The following is an 18,275-nucleotide window of genomic DNA, read 5'->3' on the forward strand; positions in this document are numbered from 1 at the left end:
TCTATTTCCAAACTTAATACTTTGATTAGAAATCTCGAAAAGTTCATAAAACAGAGCAGAAAGTGCAAGCTATTGAAATACCGGGTCAAAGTGGACCCAGACTCTGGCGTCAAAGTGTTAAAGAAGGATTGGGGGAAATTGTTATAAATTGAGGGAGTATGGACAGTCTTTATTATGCGACCAGAGCGACAGAGCTCAGGGAACGAAATAATTCATGCGATCGCACGCGTTTCGGTATAATTGACGTATAACCGGGAAAGTTAACGACAGGATATGTCAGCATCCTGTCAACGAGTTCTCACGAGACGCAGTTATTCCGTCAGCGATAAAAATTACGCGATTTTTATAGCTTCATTCGCAAATATCAATCTATAGCACGAGGAGAAGATCTTCATAGTTCATCTCCGAGATGTCCATTAACGTCTTCCACTAAAACGACATCACGTCCCGAGCATTCCAAATAGACAGCGACGATCTACGGTCGTTAGGAATTGTCTAGGAATGAAGCCCTCGATAAAAATGACAACAAAAAAATTCAATACCGATTGAATAAGATTTTATACGTGGACATTACCGACCGTAAATAAATATCAAGGGGCTGAAGCCTAATAGCAAGACGCTTTTTCCGACATCCTGATACGGACGCGCATTTAATTCACTTAGCCGGAAGTTTAGCGTCCCCGAGGCGTCTCTGCCATTAGGAGGACGCAAACTTCCTCCTGAACAAAAAAGTATAGTAGTCGTTCTTGCCCGTTCTCGCTCGTTCTTGCCGGAGCACGCGTCTCGTTTCAGGGTGTTAGGATTGATCACGTGCTAGACGAGAAGCGCAGCATGCAGACGGATGTTCCGTGTTCCCCGCGGGGGCGTAAGTAAAGTTTGACAATTGCGTACACAGCCGCGCACGTGTCCGTCATCCCGGAGCCGCGCGTGCCCCGCGTTCAAGTCACCGGGGCTTGGGGGAGCTTAAGACGGGGGAAGCCGAGTTTAGGGAGCTACGAACCCAGAAGAAGAAGAGCAAGAAGACAAAAAGAGCAGGGTCGGCCAAAGAGAGAGAGAGAGAAAGAGAGAGAGAGGAACTTCGGTGAAAAAGTCCCCGGAGTGCTAGGGACACCTGAACTCGGTCTATATTTGTTCTCTAAAAGCGGGCCAATGTTTCAAGGCAGAAAGCCTAGGTTCCATCTTCAAAAAACCAATTATTTCTTATTTCAATGGGTCCATATGCACTGTATAAAACTTATAATATTTTAATCTAGCACCGTAGCTAAGCAACTATATTATTATCCAAACAGTGATTCTCCACTGATCCGTTCGTATAATCGAGGTTCTACTTTAGCGTGGATTAAGGGAGCAAATAGGATCAGAATGGCGTCGTGTCGGGTATAATTTTAACCGGAAAAGTGTCACGAACGCGCTAGTAAAAGTTTCATTAAAAAATAATTAAAAATAAAAAAGTTATAACTGAATTTGTCTCAGCGGTGCACCAATATCGATTCATTTTTTACCTGTTATCCTTTTCAGCTTCGTCGCCGGCGACAAGCTTTAATAGGAAAAGATCGAGTAACAAAGATTTAACGAGTCTACAGTACAAAACATCGACGATTTTCAATATCCAAGTCGTTTATTTCGTTCCACCATGCGTTTCGCGTTGAGGAGATTGCTGCAAGCCAGGCGGGCCATTAAAGAAAATAGACGACGCATAAACTGCGCCGCAAGGATTTACGAAACGGCTCGGCGCGGCTCGGAAAGACTCGTCATCGACCGGAAGTATTTAGGAGGAACAAGGACCCACCGCGCTCCGATTAACAAAGTCCAATAAATTTCCGGAATCCCGGTGCGATGGGTGTCCCGTGTCACCTCGACGACCCCTCGGTGGAGTTGAACGAACTCGACGCCACCTCGACGCCACTTTGCCCACGATGTACCTCTGCCCTTTTGGCACCCACGCGTCCACGTGGCCCCGGGGCTAATGCAATAACCAAAGAGGGCCGAGGCCTGTTGCCACGTGGTTTATGCGAGGCCCGGGCCCACAAGGTGACGAGAACGTACCCGTGAATTGCCACCGACACAGTACTTCCTGGTTATATTTAGTCCCCGAAGAGGATCGAATTTCCGACGTCTACGACCCTTGGAATCCGCGACAACCGATGGATCCGATGTATCGGCCCTGTATCCGGTGATCAACGTAAACGGGGTGTTCTAGATTTACAACGCTAAAAATAACGCGACTTTTGCGGCCCTTTCATGTTCTTTTTGAGAAATTCTGCAGCGGTTCGCTCCGAGACTTTTAGGACAGCTTGTCTCGAGGAACGTGTACGAACTTTTCGAATGTATAGAAGTGAAGAAATTGAATCAACAACAATCCTTCTATAATCTAACATGCTAGTCAAACATTTCAACGACAAAGATAAGCATCGAAGCATTCCTCGTACAACCCTCTACATTCTCCAGATTCGTATTGTCTCGAAGTTTCGTCTAACGCGAAGCAAATTAACCGTGTTCTAACATCCCGCAATCTATTTTTTGCCAGCATCGAATTGCTGGAAGAGCTGGTATCCCGAAGGAAATCCGGCGGCAGTCAGCTGAGAGTGGGATTTAAATGTCCGATATCGGGAGTCCAGCTATTATGAAACTCAGAAGCCGGTGTCTCGCGTGTCGTTCGTCGCCTAATTGCCGTGTCGGTCTTGGTAAAACTCTCGGCAGAAACGTAGATCCGTTCTCGAGATGGAGTCTCGGTGGTGTTTTTTATCGCGATAATCGACGGGTCCGCGCAGACCGGAAATAGAGCTTCCTTCGAGATGATCCCTCGAACGTGGAACAAACGCCTCGTCCCTTCGCGTGCCGAAGGGCGACCGTCACGTCTAAATCCCGACGTGTTCTCTCCCTTTCCTTTTCCTCCCTGTCGATGGTAATGCTCGTTGCATCCGTAGGTACCACGCACTCTCTCCGGAGCCCGCTATTTTTGTCGGGCGGGCCGAACAGTTGCTGGTAGACACCCTCTTGCGAGCAGCCGGAGACGGGACAGCAGATATCTGTCGAGATATACCCTCTTGCTTGGCACTCGGCGCGTGCCCGGAACCTCATTAGCCCGTGTCCTCGTGGAAAAATGATGAATGGACCGATAAGAATACGAGCGAACCCGACCGAAGCCTTTCGGGAACAACGGCGACCCGATTTCCGACTCTGGCTTCCTGATTCGCTCGAATTCCTAGGCACGCGACCCCTTTTTTGGAAATACCGACGAGTATTAATGCGACATCGATTAAAGCAGCAGAACATTTTAATGCGTGGCCCTTTGTTTTCGAGAAATTAATAAAGCGGTTTCAAGCGTTCAGACATCGAACATAAATAGACTTCAGAGATAAAAGCACAGACTCGTATTTCATTTATGCACAGATCGTTGTTATTTTTGGATATTTATTATTGATTTTAACTTTCTTCTGATCTCTTACAAAGATCTGTATCGCTTTCGAACTTTGCGCATTGCTTTTTTAGTTTCAATAATGTAATCAATGTTCAATGCGAAGTGATAAGAGAAAACTGGTTTGAGCAATCTGTTTTGACAATTTTTTCTGCGAAAGATTGCTGGAGTTTCTTTTTAAACAAACACCTTGTTTAAGAGTATTGTGCTACATGTGGTCGTTTTCTTGTAGCAATATTTTTCAAGAACTGCTAGTTAAGCTTGTCGTGGCGAGAGAGACTTTCCTGTTTTATGTGAACCGTATGAGTATCCTACTAATAAGAAGACAGTCGGAGCCGCGGAAACTGCTACACTAATTTTAGAATTGAATTAGATGAAGATACATTGAAACAGAAACTTTATCATCAAAGTTTCCGGTTGTAGTATAATATATTGCAATAGCAACTAGTGGAACTTATCATAATGAGAGAGACATTCTAATTATAGACTTCGATAGTACTTTGCTAACTTGAATATTGAATTAGTTGAAAATGCAGTGGAAATTTTGTTTAAAAAATTTTTTAAGTTTTTGATTGTAGTGCGAGATGCTATAAAAGCGTCTGATTGAATTGATCACGATGAGAAACATTTTTTGACAGTGTTCTTTGCGGACTATGCAACTCTCCAACTCACAAGAGAACACTTAAGGGCGTTCAACTTGAAACGATCTTCAGAACGTGATACTTTTTGTTCGATCGTTAAGTATCGTTTTAAGAAGAAAATAGATTTATGTTTCCCAGATGTCAGGACATCATTTCGAACTCTTGTGCAATATTCAAGTAGTTATTACTCATTTCTTCGGTGCATAGTATTGCACCAAAAATTAAAATTCAATTATTCAATGTTGAAAAAACAAGGGATTATCAACAATCTCAAAATTAAAAACCGTGGTGCGAAAATTCTTTCTAAATAAAATAATGGTTTTTCGATGGTCTCGATAATATAGAGATAAAAATTGTTATCAGATGAAACCGCGGGGCAAAAATTTTTATCGAAAAAATAGGGGGTTTTCGGGTTTGTGGTGAGCTTCTAAGGAAAAATTACGATCACCACCCTGAAGAACTACCAGGGATATTGAACGGCTTGGAGCCCCGAAAAAGGAGCCAGTTTTCCTCAGCAATGGGGTTGCAAAGTCAAACGAAAGGTCGCGAGTCATGCACTTGAAATTCGCCGGCGAAAAGAGAGCAGCCGGCCGCGAGACTATCGGACAAAAGCTTACCGGTTGTGTTTCAGCCTCGAAATAGCAGCGTCGGGACGTCGACTCTCGGGTATCTCGCGTTCCACAGAGCAACGACACTTTTCCTTCTTTCTCCTCTTCTGTCTCGTCGTCCTCTCCGTCGTCTTCGACTTGCACAACCACGCGCAAAAATTCAATTTCTCGCGAGGAGTCCTCCGGTTTTGACACACCTTACTTCTTTACGGTATTTTATATATATATATGAATAAATAAATAAATTAAAGGGTGGGCAGATACGCGGGCTTCGTAGGCTGGTTCCTCCCCCGACCCTCCATTCAGAGGAAGACCGAACCAGTCGACGCGCTTTCAACGACTGCACCACGTTGCACTCGTCCTCCCCGAGACACGAACCTCCCGTTTGTCCAGGAGCATTCTTTTTTTCGACCTCGCTTTCCCCACCTAACCAGCCCGGGCTTTCCCCCTACTATTTTCAAGAAACCGGAGTGGAAGATGGGATTTCGATGAAGTTCCTCGCAGCTTTTTCCTGGAGTAGGGGGAAATTTTTATCGAGCCTTGAACAGATTGCAGATTTTGTGCGGGTATTTTTGGACAAGTTTTGTATATTTTCCTTATGCGGCTTACAGTCAGTCAAAATAATCACGATGTAAAAGTACACCGTTTAAAACTGCGTACAATAACTTTTTGAAGATAATTTCAAACGATTTGAGCTTGTCCTGAGATTTTAGAAGTATTAGTCGGATGTTTACAACAAATAAATACACCATTTGAAACAGAGTAATAGAATAATTTAAATAGTTACTCAATTCTAAAGAGTTCTAAAGAACCCAATATGTTCAAATGTAAATTCGAATAAATTTTGGAATTTCCACAAGAGTGTAGAACTTTTGTGCAACTGCCCCTGTTGTCCATGGAATGATTAATTATACTGTAATTACTTGGACAGTGTCAGTCACCAGTGACCATAGTGGAGCTCCAAGTCTTTGTGACGCGTAGCAACAGTCGGAACGTCTGACCAAGACGGAAGTATCTACTTAAGCGTCCGAAGACCGCGTTACAGTTTCGAAACGGCCGAAAGGAAAATATACACCGCTTATTATAGGAAAATATACAGGATATGTTTATGGAATTAGGATGCGGTGCTGGTACTTTATCCAATGATGTAGAAATCGGTGGTATGTGTTCCATTCCGACGCGTCATCTCAGACATCCAGTCTTTAGGGAACAGCGCCGGCTATTTTTTCCACCAAGTTCTTTGTGTTCGTCGTATCCGCCGGAACTAGACCTCGATGCACTTTTTTCGGCATCTGGTTCAACCGCGGCCTAACCCTCTTCCAAGCTCTATCATTATAAGTGTAACATTAATTTAAAGAAAGAAAAATTTATTCTGGCGTAACTGTGACTTACAGAAGGACTTGGAACTTCGTCCTATCATCTTGCTGTTCAAATAGGAATATTTTCTTATCATTAGTGGAGGTTCAACATGGTCCAAACGTGGTGGTGCATACTTTTATTCATACATTATAAAATGTTCGAAGCTGTCTGGCATTTGATGGCCCGAGCTCCAGCCGCCAGTTTTGCCGAAATTCCAATGTGTGGGAATGATCGCGATTTCCGGATGCGTGATTATTTTAGAGTGTGCCTGAAGATGCGGCTGGAACTGTTATTAGCTTATGATATTGCGAGGTGCGTGGCTGTTAGCAGATATGCATGTCCACGAAGTTCTGCTTGTTCTTGTAAATCGGACCCCAGGAGCCATACTTGTCGTTTTTCGGCGACTGCTGCGTCTGCTGGTGGTACACGGACGATGCCTGGGCATTCTTGTCCTTCCTGTGGAGCAAACAGAATAAAAAATGCTAGGATTAACCCAATTTTGTCTTCAGAGAAGCTCGAATTTAACCCGTTCCTGTATAACGCCTACTAACGTAGTAATATACATTTCGATCGAACTAAAATTTGATTCTTCTGCTATCAATATTTAAGCAATAACCTTTTGAGAACAGTCGAAGAAGAAAAAGGAAAATATTTTTAGTATTTTCAAAAATCCTCGTCTACAAATAAAATGAACGTCGACATTCAAAAAATACAAATTTTCCTTTCCTAGGAAATCATTAAGAACGATATTCGAATCAGAACTGTGAAGAGAAGAAACAATACGGTAAGGGATTAATAACTCAAAGCAATAAGTATCATACTTGATGTCCGGGTAAGCAGCCTTGATAGTCGAGCTGGCGATTTTAGTGTAGACCATCTTGATTCTCTTCGAGTCTCCTCTTCCTTCCTCGAACTTCGACCTTCACTCTCCCTCTACGGATTCGAATGAATGAGCGCAAACTCCAAGAAGATTCCCAGAATTTGTTTTCCGATGCGATGAGGCACCACCAAAATGAAGAGGTCGCTTCGATTTATCGCTAAAGCGAACAATCACGTTCATTAACCACCTATTCCATTATTCAAGGTCTAGCGATATACTCACTCTATGGTACGTGATGCAGATGGACCAGAACAAGGAGTTCTAATCGGTTTGCAGTGTTACCACGTCGGCTGCCCTTGCGAGTCCGAAGGTTTTTAGCGAGTCTGTACATCGAAAATCGAGAAAAATGATCAGACTGACTTATGCGATTGCTAGACATTGATCGAGATCTTTCGGTCTCCGCGAACAGGTTTCAGAACCGTTTATTGCACCGCTGCGCGGTTGCTCCACGTCATCAGAGATTGATATGCTAACGCACCGGTAGTGAAACCGATCGAGTGATCATTTCAGATCAATTATTCGCGTTGGCCCTCCCTGATCTTCGGAGAGGACCAGGGAGCAAAGTAGAAACCAGTTTTTATTTACCTGACACTGGGCAAGAAGGTCGGGGTGTTGCCTTGGCAATCTAAGACTTTGCACCTCATCGACACATAGATCTTCTCGATCAGCACGAACACACTGGTCGTAAAGTTCTCAGAGGATTGAACCGGTAGTCTTGATCTCAAATCCTATGGTCGTGAATCGAATGTTGAGACGATGAACTGCAAGTTAGCAAATGAACGTCGCACAAGCTAGCTCTTCAGGAAGACTGCAGGGTCCAGGCGATCCCGTGGCTCTTACATAGGCTCTGCGTGTCCCCTTCTTCTCGCGAAATCGAGTGGGGACCGATCACGATTCCCTTGATCGGTCGGCGGAATTTTTAACCGATCCAGCGATTCGGAAACGTGACTTGATCGCAGGTTGGGTGGAGTATCGATCTGAATTTTCATAGAAGCGTCTCGAATGATCGCGGCAGATTAGGGGCGAGCCAATGAAGACTTATTTCTAGATCTACTAGGTCACTCCGATCTCTGAATGATTAGCTAGATCGCCGATGTGTCACCTCGATGCGTCCCTCCAAACTTGTTTGTTTGCAAAAATCGAATCGTCGCGTCAGACGATGAATTAATGAAGGTGACCTGCTACTCCGGGAAAAATAGATTTCAGAAATTTTCCTTAGGTTTCTTGGATGATTGTTCGGTGTATTACACTGTTTCTTGGAGAATGATCGGCGAGAAGAAACATCGAATATAGCGCCGGCAGCTATAATTCTTTCGGTGCGAGCCAATAGGGAGGACTATTATCATTCGGGCTAAAACAAACTGCGCGTTTGTTCTCGGCACCGAAAATTTCGGAGTCCCCGTGGCTGCTGAACTAACTTTAGGGTGAGGAATGGGACACCTAATGGTCGTAAAGGGCCTCGCCTCGGCCTCCGCGTAAATCAACGGCGCATCAATCTTTTTTCGGGATTCTCACGTGATCTTGATTACGGGGAGTAATTAGGTTTATCTAGTTCTTCGTTTTTTACGCTCTCTCTCAATCGCATAATAACGCGAGCCGTGCCCAAACGTGTAAATTATGCATCCCGGGACGAATAAAGAATAAACCGACCAGCTGACAACCAACTACAAACTAGAATCTGACGCAACATCGCTCCCAGGTGTCATCAGGTGTTGCTTTCAAGCAAACAAGACGTTTTATCTGAGAAAAAGCCGGCCAAGAGCAACATTTTTTTCGCAATAATATATAAAGAAACATTTTTTATGCAATTTTCTTGATTATCCGCGGAAATGCTAATGATTTTAAATCGCTATAGCGATCCTTGCGAACCCCCTTCCCCTTCCTGATGAAAGATTCCACTAAAATTACCATATTCTTCGAAAGATAATCCGCTTCATAAAATATTAATTTCAACATAAAAAATACGTGTATTTCCATAAATTAATAATCGATACCGTTTCAATTGTCTAGATTTGCTTCTGGTAATCCTGAATGAACGCAATAACGTGTAATGTAAATAGGTACTATATTTAAAAAAGTTCTGATGTACAATTAAATAAATTGTCTATAATTCTATATGTATAATATAACATGTATATAATTCTTCCGTTTGTCCTTCATATCGCATGGATACTTGTATCACATTTACAGTAATATATCAATTTATTGCAGTGTATTTTACAGTTCAGATAGAATCTATCTTGCCTCCACCATGTTGACTTTGTTTTCTGGTGTTAGATTTATTAAACGATTCGAATTCTCGGCCAGTTCGGTGATGCTGACTCTACCTCGCTGTTTTACGAACTTTGCTACAGCTTCGAACTCATTCGGAGAGATGTAAATGAATTTCCCTCTATCATCGATTACCCCTGTTAAATTTCCATTCGATTGTAACTCGTTTATCCTGTCGACAACGCTTGCAGCCTTCAGGTTGAAGATTGCAGCCAAGTCTTCTAATACTACTACTTTGTTATCTTTAATATACTGTACAAATGTTTCTAATAGATCTTCTTCGTCCTCTTCCTTGTCCTGATCGTAGCCTTCTTCCTCTACGCTAAATGCTTCCTTCATCCTCAAGTATTCTTCGTACTCCTTCTTCTCTTTCTCTTCTCTGGCTTTCCTCTCAGCTTCTTCCTGCTTCTGTTCCTCTTCACGTTCCTTTTCATACTGTTTGTCCCTCTGTTCTTGAATCAACTGATCCCTCTTCCTGCGCTCTTCTCTATCCCTCTCAGCTACTTCTCTTTGCATCTTCTTCTCTGCTTTAGCTGCTAGCTTCGCCTTCTTCTTGGCTCCCATTTTCTGATCGGACACATCTGGCTTCTCATCTGCTTCATCATTGGCTTCGTTCCCCGATGCATCCTCATCTTCCTGACTCTGTGCAGCAATGGCAGTTGCTTGGAGACGACGCCTGACTGTTCGTTGACCCGCTGCCCTCCTTATCCTCTTCTCCTGAACACCCTGTGCATCGGATGGCCTCTTCTTAGCAACTATAATCGGTCCAAAGTAGCGAACAGTTTGAATTAATATTTATCCTTACAATTTACGATTTCTAGATACTACCTTCAATTTCTGAATATTACAATTAACCTATTATCGTGTTTTTGAGTAATAAATCAATAAATAATACAAATAGCTAACTTCATTAGCATTCCGTGTCATTCCAAAAAAAGTTAGCATAATAATCTCAAGAAAAACTGTCAAAGCAACCGTTTCAAAATAAACCAAGAGGTTAGGAACGTGTCAAATTTTGGAGCAGGGACTGTCTTATCGGAATGTGTGAAAAAAAGTATGATTGACTGGTGAAGGACGTACCGGATCTTCTGTTCAGGAATATCATGCATACTACGATCAAAAGCAATATTACAATTGCCAGGAAAGCTAACACGGTGACATCCATTTTTTATTTTTCATACACTACACATTATCGGCAAGGTGGCAAGGTGTATATCGACGAGACACAGTGGCGCCGCTCGCGTGAATTTCACAAATTGTTTTCGTACATAGGTGACGTGTGCTGTGTACTGTCGTTCGCAGGATTTTGTTCGCAATTTCATAATTTCGGCGTGCTATCAGAAGCACCGCACCGTAGATAATCATGTTAAAACACGGAGGTGTATTCCTCGTATTTTTATGCATCCTCGAGTATGGGACCGGATTATACTTTCACATCGGCGAAACAGAGCGAAAGTGTTTCCTCGAGGAAATTCCAGATGAAACAACAGTCTTAGGTGTGTATGAAATTAATAAATTAATAAAAATACTGTTTATTCATCTTTCGCCATGCTGAGTTTTATATTCTCGTTTTTCTTTCTAGTAAATTACAAGGTCGAAATATTCGACCCCCGAACAAATGGGTTCATGCCCAGCAGTCCTGGAATGGGGATGCATGTGGAAGTCAACGATCCAGATTTTAAAACAATTCTTTCAAGAGTGTACAGTTCAGAGGGACGAATTTCTTTCACCTCTCACACACCTGGCGAACATATCATTTGCCTTTATTCTAACAGCAGCGCTTGGTTCAGTGGTACTCAGCTGGTACGTGAACCACAGCTGTGCAAGCACTTCTAGCTAATTATACACAGGATCAAAAGATTTTGATTACCAATGATTATTTCTATTTCTTTGACCGCAAATTGTTTTATTTATCCGATGTGACTTGTTTCTTTGAATGTCCAGCGAGTTCATCTGGACATCCAAGTGGGTGAACATGCCATTGACTATGCCAACATAGCGCAGAAGGAAAAGTTCACTGAATTGCAACTGAGAATACGTCAGCTTCTTGACCAAGTGGAACAGATCACCAAGGAACAAAATTATCAAAGGGTAACCGGTTTTCTTTTGCATTTTTTTATTTTCCATTTGTGTTTGAATTATCTTTGAATCATTTCTGTTTCAGTACCGAGAGGAACGTTTTAGGCAAACATCTGAGAGCACGCACAGACGTGTGTTCTGGTGGTCCCTCGCACAGTCTGTGGTTTTGTTATCCTTGGGTATATGGCAAATGAAACATTTGAAGAACTTCTTCGAAGCAAAGAAACTAGTATAAAATAAGATTGAGTTATTCCTAGGGTATTAGGCATTTTAAATTATCCTTCGTCATCGTATGAAACTCGATTTAATTTATTTAAAAAAAAAAAAGAAGTCAAAGATTGTAAGCATAGAATGATGGTTTGTTTTCAACAACAATGTGGGCGTGTCCACAGATGTTCCTCTATCAAGCATATATTCATTCAAAATGAACGATTCTATAGTGTAACAAAAACGATGTATGATGCGATTTTCCATAGAAATAAACTCTGTCATGATTTTTAAAAAACTTCCTGTAAATTTATATAACAGGTTATATGACGATACCAATGTTGAACAAAATGGCGTCCGGATACATGTGAACTCACCTTCAGACGGTTGTGCTCGACCACGTGAAGTGTCAGAAAAAGATTCTTAGCAGTGACACAGCGAGTATATTCGAAATAATTATTAGAAAAAAATCATTTTTAATTGCTAAAAAGTCATAATGCGTGATTAAAATTCATATAGAAGAACACCTATAAAAAGTCGTCATGTTTCGTCACGCAATCCGGTGTGCAAGTAGATTTGCTTTGACAAAACAGTCTACAAAATTACATCGGGTATTATTGACGTCTAAAAATGATTTTAATATGAATTTTGACAAAAAATTCTTTGCAAGGACGCAAACGAATCTCTCTAATTCACCGCAAGACAATCATGAAGATATCAAGCAGCCACTCGGCAAGCTTCAGGGAAAGTTAAAGCTGATGTTTACATGTAAAAAGTGTAACCATAGGAACAGCAAACTTATTTCAAAAGTTGCGTACGAGAAAGGACTAGTTATAGTTCGATGCGACGGCTGCAAAAATAATCATTTGATCGCTGACAATCTAGGATGGTTTGAGGAAATGAAGAACACAAAGAATATAGAGAAATTTCTATTGTCGAAAGGAGAGAATGTTTTAAGAATTACAAATGACGTCGATGGCTACATCGAAGTCATGGCCAAAGCGGAATTCGATTTATTGGAGCACAATAGAAGGAATAAGGAACGATTACTTAAAGAACAAGGCGAAACGAATAGTGATAAGAAAATAACAGGAACCTCAGAGGACAAATAGAGAAAAAAATATATTTAGGCTGATGTAAATGTTTCGAAATTTATTGTATACCACTTATAGTTCTTATATTACGTGTAACTTATCATATACGTAAAAAATAATATCGGAAGTTTGGTCGGTATCGAAAGACTTAAAGATTTGTTTTTTGATCCTTTAAATTAAAAATACTAGAACGAACAATGTTCTTTCCATGTTATGCATACTTCGAACGTTTTTTTAAGATTGTATTAAATGTAAATAATACTACTAATATGTACAATTTGGTAGACAATACACAGGTTTAAAAAACATTTCTCAGATCGTATAAAAATTTGATGAGATTTGCCTCTTTATGCAATTGAACTCTTTCTTTTGTGTGCAAATGGCTTATTACTATTATACGATTTAATATCAATAAATTTGAATGGCAGACCTTGGCACATGAAGTAGAAGTTACCGTATTATGGCAAATTCTAATTGACAAAATATGAATATTTGTATAAATAACTATCAAGTATGCATGTGTATGATACACTGCTTATAAAACTATGTTTCACTTAATAATATGGTACATAGTTAAATCCTTTATAAGTGTGTATATATAGTACATAAATCTATAAAATATATGTACTAGAAACATGGGGAATGACTTATTGTTTTTCACTTATCACGTATATATATCTATAAATATATAAACTCTGTATCTTGAAGACTTTGTGTTATCATAAACATTTAAACATCTTACTGAAGGCACAACTCTAATCGATGTTGCTGTAGCACTGTAATATATAGAACTAATGGTAGTATGAGAATAACAATAATTAAATATCTCTAAGTACACCAGATATTCGAATAACATGCAAATTTAACTCTAAAACTTTGCAGAGATTTTACTAAAATTTATCTCGACTTTCCTATCTAATTTCACGATATAAGGCACCTATATCTTTTCGTTGCAATCAGTCAGTTGTACATTTAAAAAAAATTCGATTTTTTGTAAAAATGATTTCATTTCGTTTCTAATATAATTAACTATTCCTAGATAATTGACAATGATTAAAAAGACTAGTATTTCTTAAACTAATCTTTGCAGAAGACGAATGACGTTTCATTTCCGCGCATATATATATTTATATAAACAAAATTGTAAAATATCAACACAACTGTTTCGTTATACAGAAAATGGTAGGAATGAGCTTATTCTAGTCATAATGCAGACTAGTGTTATTTTAATCGTTTCGGAGAACTGAGAATCTCTGAATGAAGAATAATTAATATATTTACGAAACGGAAGTTCTTTTGGATCTTTTATACCCTTTTTGGTTTTGACACAATTGCATATTCACTATTATTAAAGACTTTATGCTTTGGACCCACTGTGCTGCTGGTAGAACCAGAATCGGAATGGTTCGTTTTCTTTCTAATAACACCGTACCCGAGATGACTATCATCCGCCAATCTAACAGCAGACATATCCTCCACGATATCATAATTAGACCAGGCAGTGGTTGTGTCGACTACGGAACTATTTAACGAAACGTTGGAATGTGAATTCTGAGAGGCGTTGCTAAAGTTCCCGAATTTAAATGTACCTTTTTGATTGATTTTGCTCGCAGATCCGAAATGCTCTAACTTATCGTAATCAGATTCGTCAATGGGTTTACTCGACGCATTAATTGTCGACGTCGTTATCGGATTATCAGAAATACTAGACTTACTTTTAGATGAGTTTTGGGATGATATAAGAGGCATCACAGTTTCGTATTGGAAGTCGTCCTCGTTCTCTTTACTTTTGTCGCTGTGCAACAACGAGTTAGCTCGCTCTGTGTGATGTATGGTATCGATACCGTGCGTTTTCCACGCGTCGTTTCTTACTTCCACTAAATCGTATGAGTGTCTTTCTTCGTCGTCAAATATCGAACTCCCTATCGTCTTTTGGGACAATTCCGGGGAATTGTCGCGATTCAATGTCTTGTATTCCCCGCACGCAGACAGGTCTGATAATTCAGAGTCTGCGTTCTTCTTATCCGGCAAACCTTGGAACGCGTATTTCCGTGGCGGTTTCGCCGGTTTAGACTTGAGAAGAGAAGAGGAAGGTTTACTAGATAAATTAGCGTCCGTATTTGTAGACGAGTTTGATTGCTTTTGGGAATTTTGTGGAGTTGAAAAGTCAATGTCAATTAAATTACCAGAACTATTTGGGGAGGGAGGTAACGCTGCTCTGGAGCCTGCTTCCATAGACAAGGCTGCGTGATATTGAGCATCGTTGCACTCGATCGCTGGATTACCTTCTTCGTTCATTAATTTCTTCATAGACTTCATCTTGGAGTACATGCACCTGAATATCTCTTGTTGGCTGCTGTGCTCCATGCGAAAAGAGCCTTCTCCGGACTCACATTTTCTGCCTGCTTCGAAGATAAACTTGCCATCTTTATAGCCGTATCTTCTAATATATCTGTACGGCCAAGTGAACAGAACCATATCACCATCCATTAATTTAATATCAGCTGTAGCCACCACGAGAGTATAATTTCTAGTCTCAAGACCACATCGTTTGGATGCGTCTGTTTCTACAACTCTGACTGAAAATACACCTTCTCCACTGGTACAATACAGATCATTGTTTTCTTCTATCGTCTGGTTAGAAACGCTGTCTTTGAACGCTACCAACTGGAAAGCAGTAATCCAATGGCTCATATCTGATTCGGAGTAACATCCAAAATAGTGGATTCCTGATTTGGTTACTACCTACATGAAACAATAAAGACAAAGTATTAACCCACCTCGGTATGATTCATTTTAAACGCAACGATGCATTACTTACAGTAAATACATGGGATTGGTTGCTAGGCGCAATTTTGATGCATGCATCCAAGGTGATGATGCGTGGTGTGTGCAACTGTAGAATAGCTTCTTCTTGGTTGTCGTAGATCTCCACACGCTTGATCCCATAGTTGCTGGTTCTGAACAGTTGGCAAAACCTTTTGTGCCAGGTTTTCTGTAATGGAGCAACAAGGCATAACATGTAGAAGTATACAGGCTCTGTCAAAGTGATTTTAATCAATTTCACAACTTTGAAACAGCCAGTTTTATTGTTAAAACAAAGACAAATAGAAGTTCCAATCTTATTTTAATAATTCTAATGATATTGATACTGATATTCTTAAATCTTGCGTACTCTAAATTGCAGCTAATCCTTTTCGTCACAAATACATAAAATTTGAAGCATAATAACGAATATTACTTCTCACACGTAAACGTTATTGTCAAATATGCATAAACTGATTATATTCAATACTGATACTGTTGTAGCAGGTTCATAAAAACATTATATTATAAACAATCGGAAACAAACAATTTCAAACGAACATATTTCTGCAAAAATGTTGAGGAACGCCGTGGCGTAGCATTGAAATTTCGACGAAAATATTGCCGTGAATCAAGAGTGACGTGTATCACGTTGCATCGAGCGCGAGCCCGTGAAACGTCCTGTAACTCGATCGCTTTGTAGGTTATTCCTCGGTGACGATGACTGATAACGAGAGATGGATCATTTGCATCCGGCGATGAAGACAATGGGCACGAAACGAACGTCGCGGGATAGAATGCACGGTTGTTGGGATCGTAAATCTGTGCGGGACGTGAACCAACCTTGAGTTGGCCTAGCATTCCTTGCGGCGGTAACAGCAGAATCCCTTGCAGCAACGGTTCCTCGGGCTCCATCGTTTCCGCGGAGCATCAGCAGAGTACCCCGTGTGGGTTGTTGCACTAGGTGCGCGGCCCCGTGCCCCGTGCAATTTCGAAAAACGGGATTTTTCCACTTTCACTCCCACTTTTCCCCCAGGGCGCGATTCCTCTCACTGGTGGTTCGCCTAGGCTCGTTAACCGTGCGGCTCGCTCGTACGCGTTGCTTCTGTCAGTTTTCCCGGAGACGGTTAGCCCATCATATTGTACGTTGCTTGACATTGCACGGGGAATGATTTTTCGGCGGTCTTCTCGCGAGAGAGTTCAACTTCGGCCGGACCTCCGCTGGATATATCGTCCGACGATGCCTGTATTACGTGTACCACGAGATCTACACATGCATGCGTACAGTCGCTGCATGGTTCTCGGACACATTCGGAGCCAACTGTTCCGAGACTGTAATAGAGCCGTGCACGTACGAGCCGCGCACCGCACGATGTCACCCGAATCGTCACGAACTAGAATAGCCCCGCAAGATAACTCGCGCACACTGTTATTCCCGGGCGAACATCGTCCGCCTCGAATTTGTTATCGTTCATTGTTATTCTTGCACAGACCCAACAGGAATCGCGCTCGCGATTAACACGTCTTGAATACCGCACGTCCGCACCGTTCGAATTTTGTTCCGCCTTTTTCGGTGGATGTTCTTCAGGTTCCATTCAACCGGAAGTGGTGGGACCACATTGAACTACGGGGTGTTCGGTGGATTCGAAATTCAAACCTTTCCCTAGCATTTTCTTCGTTTTCAGGTGTTTTTGTTGAATTTGTCAACGTTTTCTTATATTCTTATCGATTCTGCGAAGTAGTAGAAATGAAAATGGACCTATAAATAATATCATAAGGGAATACAAAGCTAGACAAAAATGAGCAGATTAGAAACACAATAAAATAGTCATAGAGAAGATTACATAGTCATAGAGAACGACTACACACAACAGTGCTAGGAAGTGTTGGGCTGTTTATACACACTATATACTTGCAAACAATGCCACACGAACATAAAAAACGATACAACAATTAGCAAATAAAAAGTAGAATAAAAGAGCAATATAAAAGATAAAGAATGACTGCATACAGAAGTGTTAAACGTTTGTACATTTGCTAAAGATTACCATGTCCACGTACACATCGTAAAAGTGACATAAACCAGGACAAAATGCAATAGCTGAATAAACACAGAAGCTCTAGTTTAGTACAACGTATATTTAATAAATTATTATTTTCAACTAGAATTAGCTTTTACTTTACTCGCAGAGTTGTATTGATCAGTTAATAATACGGATCGATAGTCAACCAATGAAAGAAATCCTGAACAATGATAACAAACAACAAGAGATTCGAACGATTAAAAAATGTAACAATGTCTGATTTTTCTAACGACGACGACCGCGCGTAGGTTGTAATAATGCAACGCCATCGGCTTTATCTCTGATTTCGCTACACGGAAGTGGTATACCGCTGCGTTCCACCGGCCGATATGAAACAATACAATTGTCTCTTCCGTTGACAGACAGCGACACTAACTGTTGATGTCTTACATGCACGGCGATCGAAAGCAATCTATTGTATACGCTACAGACAGAATTTTAACCGAAATATTTAGCATGCGAGCATGTTACATTCCTCCTTGTACTAAATCAAATTTTTCTTTTCAGTTAGTCATACCAACATCCGACATTTGTCAGCAGCATTCCATTCTGATTATATCTCTTCAATGTCCCAGGCTCTAGTTCTAGTTCCTCTTTTTCTATTAAATTATTCACAACCTTTTTATTTTATCAAGACTTTTGACATTCTGGACTAACCATCGCAAAATTTCCTGAACAGATGCAGGTAGATTCCATGAAGAATTCTTCTTCAGTCTAATTATACTATTGTACTATTAATAAAAAGGTAAGTAAAAACTTAGATCGGTTAGAATCCTACCGATGGCTGAATATGTTCTGCGCTCAGGCGAGATCCTCTAAGTTTGGAAAG

At 40.8% G+C, this 18,275-nt stretch overlaps 4 protein-coding genes across 4 annotated transcripts in view; 1 reads left to right on the top strand and 3 right to left on the bottom strand.

Moving 5' to 3' along the window:
* Positions 1-7,063, bottom strand: part of Rols (zinc-RING finger and ankyrin repeat domain-containing protein rolling pebbles) — a 67,803-nt gene extending 60,740 nt beyond the window's left edge. Inside the window, exons 1-4 of the mRNA XM_076794194.1 lie at positions 6,848-7,063; positions 6,060-6,482; positions 5,802-5,993; positions 4,677-5,178 (exon numbers count right to left, since the gene is read on the bottom strand). The gene's annotated coding sequence lies outside the window, so the exon portion shown is untranslated. The remainder of the gene's footprint in view (positions 1-4,676; positions 5,179-5,801; positions 5,994-6,059; positions 6,483-6,847) is intronic.
* Positions 7,064-8,952: 1,889 nt separating this feature from the next.
* On the bottom strand, positions 8,953-10,410 carry Ddrgk1 (DDRGK domain containing 1). Its single transcript, XM_076794200.1, has 2 exons — positions 10,258-10,410; positions 8,953-9,932 (listed from the first exon to the last, which is right to left on the bottom strand). The coding sequence occupies exons 1-2, from the start codon at positions 10,340-10,342 to the stop codon at positions 9,142-9,144; spliced, it is 876 nt and encodes a 291-aa protein (XP_076650315.1). The 5' UTR covers positions 10,343-10,410; the 3' UTR covers positions 8,953-9,141.
* An 8-nt stretch (positions 10,411-10,418) lies between these two features.
* Positions 10,419-11,761, top strand: Eca (transmembrane p24 trafficking protein eclair). Its single transcript, XM_076794208.1, has 4 exons — positions 10,419-10,673; positions 10,760-10,980; positions 11,122-11,268; positions 11,342-11,761. Exons 1-4 carry the CDS (start codon positions 10,541-10,543, stop codon positions 11,489-11,491), a joined length of 651 nt encoding a protein of 216 aa, XP_076650323.1. The 5' UTR covers positions 10,419-10,540; the 3' UTR covers positions 11,492-11,761.
* Positions 11,762-12,596: 835 nt separating this feature from the next.
* Dok (docking protein homolog) lies at positions 12,597-17,016 on the bottom strand. The gene is made up of 3 exons (XM_076794199.1): positions 16,206-17,016; positions 15,379-15,552; positions 12,597-15,302 (listed from the first exon to the last, which is right to left on the bottom strand). Exons 1-3 carry the CDS (start codon positions 16,275-16,277, stop codon positions 13,863-13,865), a joined length of 1,686 nt encoding a protein of 561 aa, XP_076650314.1. The 5' UTR covers positions 16,278-17,016; the 3' UTR covers positions 12,597-13,862.
* Positions 17,017-18,275: the final 1,259 nt, after the last annotated feature.

Source organism: Halictus rubicundus, chromosome 10 (assembly GCF_050948215.1).
Source record: "Halictus rubicundus isolate RS-2024b chromosome 10, iyHalRubi1_principal, whole genome shotgun sequence".
NCBI classification, from domain to species: Eukaryota; Metazoa; Arthropoda; class Insecta; order Hymenoptera; family Halictidae; genus Halictus; species Halictus rubicundus.